Source organism: Alnus glutinosa, chromosome 7, assembly GCF_958979055.1.
Source record: "Alnus glutinosa chromosome 7, dhAlnGlut1.1, whole genome shotgun sequence".
Taxonomy (NCBI): domain Eukaryota; kingdom Viridiplantae; phylum Streptophyta; class Magnoliopsida; order Fagales; family Betulaceae; genus Alnus; species Alnus glutinosa.
The window spans coordinates 20,186,989-20,195,408 of NC_084892.1; the positions used below are offsets into that span (position 1 = coordinate 20,186,989).

At 33.5% G+C, this 8,420-nt stretch overlaps 1 protein-coding gene across 1 annotated transcript; it reads right to left on the bottom strand.

The window, feature by feature from the left end:
- Nucleotides 1-1,169: 1,169 nt before the first annotated feature.
- LOC133872385 (alpha carbonic anhydrase 7-like) lies at nucleotides 1,170-5,600 on the bottom strand. Its single transcript, XM_062309884.1, has 7 exons — nucleotides 5,407-5,600; nucleotides 5,086-5,303; nucleotides 4,591-4,700; nucleotides 4,360-4,471; nucleotides 1,690-1,854; nucleotides 1,547-1,600; nucleotides 1,170-1,398 (listed from the first exon to the last, which is right to left on the bottom strand). Exons 1-7 carry the CDS (start codon nucleotides 5,498-5,500, stop codon nucleotides 1,324-1,326), a joined length of 828 nt encoding a protein of 275 aa, XP_062165868.1. The 5' UTR covers nucleotides 5,501-5,600; the 3' UTR covers nucleotides 1,170-1,323.
- Nucleotides 5,601-8,420: the final 2,820 nt, after the last annotated feature.

Here is an 8,420-nt window from a genome sequence, read left to right on the forward strand (position 1 = left end):
ATATGCAATCATAATATTATGAAAATCAGCATCACTTTCGATAAGTATGTTATACTTACAAACCTTGTTATTTGACAAAAGTGGCCAATTATTTTGGCCCATTCTCGACCCAATTCTCCATCCGTCGTCCGGTCACCATCGCCTGCCACTGTCCGGCCACCACCTCCGGCAACCGTCTGGCTGCCACCTTCGGCCTAGCACACTGTTGGCGTCGTACTCGACGACCATATGCTACCATCTCTTATAGCGTTATCAAATTCTCACCAAACAAATGTCAAAAAAATTGCTAATTTTTTATTTTTTTTTTTATTTTTCTTTCTTTCCGAACTCAAACTTACACATTGATTTTGAAGGGATGTTAGAATATAGAACTTTTCCATATTAGGTTTGATTTGATTTCCTTATTAATGTATTTATCATAGTTGTCTCTTTTGTGATCAAATCTCTAGGATCGGATTTGATTACCTTTCTTGTACTCTATCCACCTACCACGCCTTATAAATATGGACTTTTGTATTGTAAGGACGTAAAGTGGAATCGATAAGAGGAAAAATGTAGCCCTTAGGACGACTGCTAGTAGTAGACGTAGGCCTCTTAGGTTGAACCACCCAAGAAATTTATTCTCTCCGTTTTCTCTCTTGCTTCCACTACTTTCCTATATTTTATATTTCATCGTAAATTTCTACAATGCGAGCGCGAGATTAGGATGAAAAACATTCTTTCTGGTGTAACTCATACCTGATATGGGAGGTTGAGAGACCATGATATATAAGAATGATATGATCCTGTTTGCAGCAATATATATAGGAAGGCTGAGTTGACTAAAATGTGCTGTGTTCACTTTCTGTGATAGCAGTAACTGTGATGGTTTGAGGAGGGCCTGGTGTGGTTCCATCAACGTAAGCGTAAAGTTTTTGATCACGCAAATTAATATGGTACAAATTGAGTTTTCCAACGAAGGTAATTATCTCCGGTTAGTTTGATTGTGATTACGTGATGAAGATTGATAGGCCTGCATGGATTTTGAATCAATGGCATGTAATTGACATGTGTTGGTCTGTGTTTGGAAAACAGAAGTTGAAGTTGAGTTATTGGGGCCACCTGGTAGAGGGGACACGTTGATCGTTAATGCTCTAACACTATTTCCCACGATATTGTATCCCACTCCGTCAAATATGACGATATTATAAATAAATAATATATGTTAAGCTCTTACATATTTCTAAAAAAATGTTTCCTAAAACCATTTCCATCATAAAATGTGCAGAAACGAATCTAGTTGGAAGCAGTCTGATCTATATAAAACGTTCCTCATTAGAAGCTCTATGGGTTTGGGCCATAGAGTTGGATCTCACGATGATTGAGTGGTTGAATTGGTCTTGAATTCCTCTCAGCATACTGCAATTTATATATGGTAAATCACCAAAGTTAGAAAAGCTTCAAGTTGTCTGTTAAGGTGTTCATCAGATAAACTAATGAATAAACAGCTTTAATTTCATTTGATTTTTTTTCATAAATTATAAAAGAGCTAAGCTTTGTTACTTACATCATGGACCGCCTCTCTAAGTAACTTCACTTGCTTTCTTGAGACCGTCCTTATCTGAAGACAATTTTTAAATAGAAGGATGTTATTTAGTAAACTATTATACGAATATCATAAATGAGTATATATGTTTAACAAGAGTATACCTTTTTATTGATCGTCCAAATAACACCTTCGGTACATGGAGGAATAGTGAGCGAGCCCATATATCTGTAGTACTTCTTGCCACCCATCTTGATTTCTGCAGGATCAATTACCCCCATATTTCTTTCTTCCTTTTTATCAGTAATGGAAACTAAGTTTTTCATCAACTGAAATCACAAATTAATAAGATGTTAGATAACAATTTTGGAGAGAGTAAAATTTGAGTTGGATATTGATGAATGAGTTGAAAACTTGTGTATGCCCAGAAAAAAAATAAGAAACAAAGACCGTGTTCACAATGTTTTCCTGTGTTTGTTTATTACGAGTGAAGGTACACCGGCCACTTTAACATGCTTTTGTGTGAGCTACTGAGTGGTCATGAGTTTGCTTAACAAATTATATGTCTCCATCAATTTTGAGCAATTGGTGCATTGGTTTACAATAAATATTTATTCATGATAAAATAGAGTCCAAAATTTTTATGTAGTTTGAATTTTTATTTTTAACAAATTGAAACTAAATTAGAACGCCCTTAGAGTTACTATTATTACAAGAGAGAGACTAGAATTTTAAAACTAGAAAAGGTTTAAAGAGAGAGAGGAGAAGAGATAATTTTTTGTGTTGTAAAACTGGTTTGCAGTGGACTCGTTATAGTGTTAAATTAATAATTTTAATGTCTATTCACTAAAACGCATGTAATTTTAAAATCAACAGTAATTAATTGCTAATCAAAAAGTGATTATAATCTGATCATAATTAACAGTTCTTTAGTTATAACCATTGGACGCGTACTGTAGTGGTTAGTATTAGTCAATTATTAGATCAAATTCAATTTAATCTTATAGTTGAATTTACTAACGATCACGTAAATCTAATTGTTGGATCTACTTTAAAATTAAGCATCCTACAATTCAGATCATATGATCAAGACCTTCCAAAAACCAACCAAGGTTAGGTGGCTCTCTGTCACGCAAGCTTGCATGTGGGTCTGGTTCTTTGCATTGTTCTAGCTAGAGCATACACACAAGTTTGCTTGATTTAAAGCAATTAATAATTTTGTGTGATTTGAGTCTTATAAATGCTAATTTAACTTACTCTTGTTTCCATCTAATTCTCCTTTTTTTTTTTTCAAAGTTCCTTAAAATTAGGAAAAAAATAAAAATCGTTAAAACCTTCTATTTAAAATATTCTCAAACCACGTGCTGCATGAGTACATATATATACATAATAATATGTTTTAACTGGTAACGTACACCCTGGATTTTTTATTTTTTTATTTTTTTTATTTTGTTTAAACCTTGAGTGTCTAGCACTATGCATCATATAAATAAAAACAAAGGGAAAAAAATAAATCTTAATTCAAAATTCTTGGTGTCAAGTCCATAAGATACTCCATTATTAATATTATTGCCATTGGAAGCCGGCAGTACTCCCGGTCCCCACCCCACCAGACAAGTCACATTCTCCTACCTCACAACTGGCGTAATCTATTATCTCTACAGCCTCCTCTCTCTATTTGGTTCATCTTTATCATTTTGCCAGAACAGAAACGGAAGTGCTGTCTAGAAGAGTTCTAAAATATTATCTGTTCGTCGCTTAGGACTGCCTCTCCCCTGCACTTAGCAATTCTCATTCAAGGACCACGTAATTAAAGAGCTACAAGCCTCACATCGTCCAATATACCGTCGCCTTACATCAGAAACTGTTGTCACTTAATTTCGTTTGTGACATTGCAGTTATGATAAATATTCAAGTAATGTTATTCTTTACGCCTACTTTATACTGATTAATATAACTTATGTTAATTATTAAATTAGATTGCGAACCTAAACGGTCTAAAGTATTGATGACAAGCCAAAAACCGTGCAGCCCAACCCATCACATGTCAATCTATTGATATAGAGAAGGAAAATAATCCCCAACAATTTGGTTGCAATTCGGACATTAAATGTGCATGAGAGAGTCTTTATAGAGTTTTTTTGAACGAGCAAGCTAGTGATCTTCTTGCTCTGGCAAATGAGTCACATAAGATTTTCTAATATTTGTTGTCCAAAGACAGCAAATTATAAAAAATGCGACTCTTAAAAAAGAGTCTTAAATGACGGTTCAAAGTGGTCATAAGTGGTTCCATTAAGCCACTAATTAGGTGGGGCTTTGTTGGATTAACAAAGCAGGGATTGTCCTATAGCCCTAGTGCATCGGCGAAAGGAACTTTCAAATAAATAAAGTAGGAGGCTCTAAGTTAGTTAATTTAATTATTTAATTAGGTTAAAACTATATATATCTGCTTGTTGAAACTAACCCTATGTTGACATGCATGCATCCATCCTACATGCATCCATCCATCCTAAAGGTGTCATTTTGATGATTTTTTGTTTGAAAACAAATAGTTTTACTTGCCAAAAAAAGAAAAAAGAGATAACGATAACAAAGAAAGTGTTAAAAGTTATAAAGTTAAAAAATTAATGACTTAAAGTTAAACTACACGTGCTGCATGAGTATATATATATACATAATAATATGTTTTAACTAGTAACGTACACCCTGGATTTTTTATTTTTTTATTTTTTTATTTTTTTGTTTAAACCTTGAGTGTCTAGCACGATGCATCATATAAATAAAAACAAAGGGAAAAAAAATAAATCTTAATTCAAAATTCTTCTGGTTTGCACCTTTGAGATGAAAGCATCGGGCTGGCCAATCTTGTAGAAGAGTCCAACAACAGCAATATTTTTTACACTCGGGTCCTGAGTTTCGTGAACCATGTGCAGCTCCAAGTCGTACCTAAAATTAAACAATACATTTGTATATAGAGTTGTTGAACGACTATATATTTCTATTTTAATCATTTATATATATATATATATATATAGAGAGAGAGAGAGAGAGAGAGAGAGAGAGACCTCCTGCCATTGATGGAATGCTCAGAAGGTGAGTGCCAGTGACTTTGCTTGAGAAAGTAATCAGTGCCGTTGATCTGTATTGATCCCGCATCATCACCTACCCACTGCACCTGCTCCCATCACATATGCAGATATAATGTATTAACAAACAAAATCTCTGCAGGTTAGCTGCTAAGTGGCCGGCAATGAGAAAGAGAAATGCTATACAACATCTACTACACATCTAATTTTTAAATTTACCATTAAATTTATGAGATCACGTTAGATTCTACGAATTGAATAATGAATTTAAATTTGATTGATGTATGTGTATAATTTTTCTAACATGAATGCATGCATGTCTTTTGGAGAGGGCGATGAATCAATTATCTAAGAATTTCATAAGAAAAGTTAAAAGTGGACGAAATCAAGATCAAACCATAGAAAGGAGAAAAGATAAACAGTAATATATATTATTTATCATAAACAAAATGGAAGAAGTTTTTGGATCCTTACTGAAATGTCATGTCCCCTATTGTGGAGAGTGGCATTGCAAGACTTGTAGCTCCTCTTTAGCTGTCCTAACTTTGGAATTATTTTCACTCTCCGACTTGACAGATCTATGGGTGATTGCATGCCTCCATTCTTACAATGTGCCCATTCTTCCCGGATTTCTCCCCAATGACGTGGCCCCTTCTCGCTTCCCTCTAAATAATCAAACTCCCTCTCATCCTCTGCACCATATGATTCACATATTTTAGCCACGTAAATAACTCACAACCAATATTAATGAAGGAAAAATAGAAAGAAAACAAGTGCATGTGTTTTCTGCATTACCAACTTCTTGAGCTGTGGTTGATGGTAAACATGAGAAAAGAAATACAAAGATTAGAAGGCTTGATATAAAGGCAGGTTTGCTTGGATTCTTCATGTTTTGCAGATTTTGAAGCCAAAGAGTTTCAAGAAATGGAGTGGCAGGTGGGGGAGACAGTGAATGTCTGTTGTTAAGGATGCTTTGAGAAAGGGTTTCTCGTTAGATATATATATATATAGACCAAAACAGAGGACAGCTGGGTTTGTGGAGATGGTAGTTAACAAAAGGGAAATTTTCCTGCATGTTTCCGTGTGAACATGTGAATCTGAGAGTCAAAAGCACCTAATAAATAAAGAGGATATATGTACGAAACTCAGAAAATTAAATAAACTTAAATGATCGATGATATAATGGGTGACATAATAATTTCGTATAATAAAACCATCTTCTAGTAGAACTTAAAAAAATAAAACTTTCAACTTCTGTTTCTTTCGTGCCACGTTAACCGTAAGAATTTAGTGTCATAAAATTAATTAGTGTGAAAATTGAGATAGATTATTATTAAATTTTTGATCAAATGGTAATTTTAAAAGTCATCTCATTATTAGATAGATACAAGAAAGATTTGTAGAATTACTCTGCGTGTTATGTTTAAGTGGCCTTTATTTATTTATTTATTATTATTATTATTGTTTTTAAATGGTTCTCATGGATGTTAAGAGTAACATTATTCAAATGCTGCATCAGCCACTTGTGAAATAAGTGTGATAAATGTATACCGACAATTAGGGGTGTACATGCGAATGCGGATGTCATTATTTGCGATATCGATTTGCAGCCGCATCCACATCATGCTTTTACTAGCTGCATTTGCGATGTTATTATATATGGTTTTTATCCGCTATTTGCATATTAGGTAATTGACATTTTGAGCCTATTTTAGTATTTTAGGCCTTATTTTGATCTCTATTATGACATATTTTAAATGATTTTGAAAATAATTTAGGCTGATTTTAAGTATTTTTGGCTTCTTTTTTTTTTTTTTTTTAAAAAAAAAAAAATTCTTTTATTAAGCTCTAATCTTTTGAAAATATATTGATTTTACATTACTTTTGTCTTTTTGCCCAAATATTATACGAAAAAACAACACAACTAATCAAACCGATGTAAACAGTTACCTATACCTAATCAAAAAATGACATCATTTTGATGAATATATATATACACACACACATAAAGGGTATATCCTAAAATGGATATCCGAATATGCGGATGATATTTTTTGCTAATCACATCTACATGTGTGAATATCGTATAATAGATAATGAATAATTGCGAATAACAGATACATACAGTTAATATTCCCCCACATATACACTAGATCATACCGATCACGTTGTTTATGTATGGTAGTCTAATATAATTAATCATCAAATTAAAAGTGCTATATATTATCTTGATTTAGGTAAGTTTCAATTAGCACAATAGTTCAACAAAACTTGTTAATTTGACGGAGTTAAGATATATTTTGTTTTAGGAAAAGTTGTCAAATTGGTTATTGTGGTTTGACGTGACACAGAATTTCTTCGGCTTTCAAAAGTAACTCTTCTCTTTTTGACAGTTAGGCCGGCTGATTTGAATATAATATATATGGTGGTGTCATGTCCAAGAGTACTCCAAGAATTTATGTGGCGGTACACACGGTGTGTCAACTCAAACGCGTCGTTGTACAGGTTAACAAATTTGACTCTGGAAATGAATCTGTGAAGGGTGATGATATGATGATTTATTTTACTCTTTCTCCATTTCTACCAAACACCCGCGGCTTGGTTGACTAGGAAATGTTGAAAAGTCCCAAGTGAGGATCACACTTTTTTTTTTCTTTAATGAGAATCTCTTTGAATTTTAGATCTTGACAACTCTGAGAATACAGGCAAAAGATTTCTTCTTTATTTTTTTGCAGCTGACTACCCTGTCCGTCATGAATACCTGTATATTAGTATTCTCTTAGACAAATTTCATAATCATAAAGATACGTTTGATATTATTCTTTTGCAATTTTTTTTTAAAAAAATAAACTTACAATTAAATTTGAGAAACTCACGTATAGTCGCATAAATTTAATGATTAATTTGTACATCTTTTATAGGAGTAAACAAAAAATGTCCAAAAAAAATAAAATCAAACATTTATCAACATATAAATCTAAGAGCCATGGTACATATCATTTTTTATTTCATCTTTCAATTGTCTTCTTTGCAAATTTATCATTGAATTTGTGAGATTTAAATTTGGGTTTCACAAATCCAATAATAAATTCAACCATTCACCATAAATAAATAAAAAAAAAAAAAAAAAAAGAAAGTGAAAGATTGAGTTGGAGAATAATTTTTATCGTTTCTGTAAATATATTTGAAAATGGGACTCACTAAGTTTGAGCTAAGCATGAAAGAAAAGCTGTCACCCAAAACCATGCACCTTCGACCATTCGGGGTTCTCCAGCACAATAGGAAAAGAAGAGAGTAGATGTCTAAGGGATGAGCTGTCTTATTATAGGGTAAACGTGTCAGTATTTGTCCCCAAGCGCAGGTGTTGTAAACCAAATCCTGTCCGGTAGCTCTTATATAGAAAACTGCATTTATCCTCCAATTTACAATTCAATTCTAATCTTTTAATTTGATTAATGTTTTACCAATGTACGATTGGGATTGCAATGCGCGCATGTACTTAATATGAATGCGCATGCGCACGCGCCCGCCCGGACTATTATCCGCGCACATACGCCCGGACTCTCCTTTACGTACATCTCATGGCAGCATCGGGTACTTCACAAACATCATGTTTCACTCAAAATCCCTCTGTAATCACCACAAATTAGTGTTCGGTTTTTGGCCAAATGACAACCTAGGCCTGCAAACTCTTCCTCATCGCTTAAATGGAAACCGTTTTTTGCAATGGTCTTAGGCAGTTCAGCTGTTCCTAGGAGGAAAGAAGAAAACAACACTTTCAGAGAGAGTCAATTTTGGAACGGGCTCAA

Excerpts from the sequence above, each read along its gene's own strand:
- LOC133872385 (XM_062309884.1), bottom strand. The coding sequence starts at position 5,500 with ATGAAGAATCCAAGCAAACCTGCCTTTATATCAAGCCTTCTAATCTTT. Across the intron at positions 4,472-4,590 it reads CATTCCATCAATGGCAGGAG|GTACGACTTGGAGCTGCACA; the intron begins GTCTCTCTCTCT and ends GTTTAATTTTAG. Across the intron at positions 1,601-1,689 it reads TTTGGACGATCAATAAAAAG|ATAAGGACGGTCTCAAGAAA; the intron begins GTATACTCTTGT and ends AATTGTCTTCAG.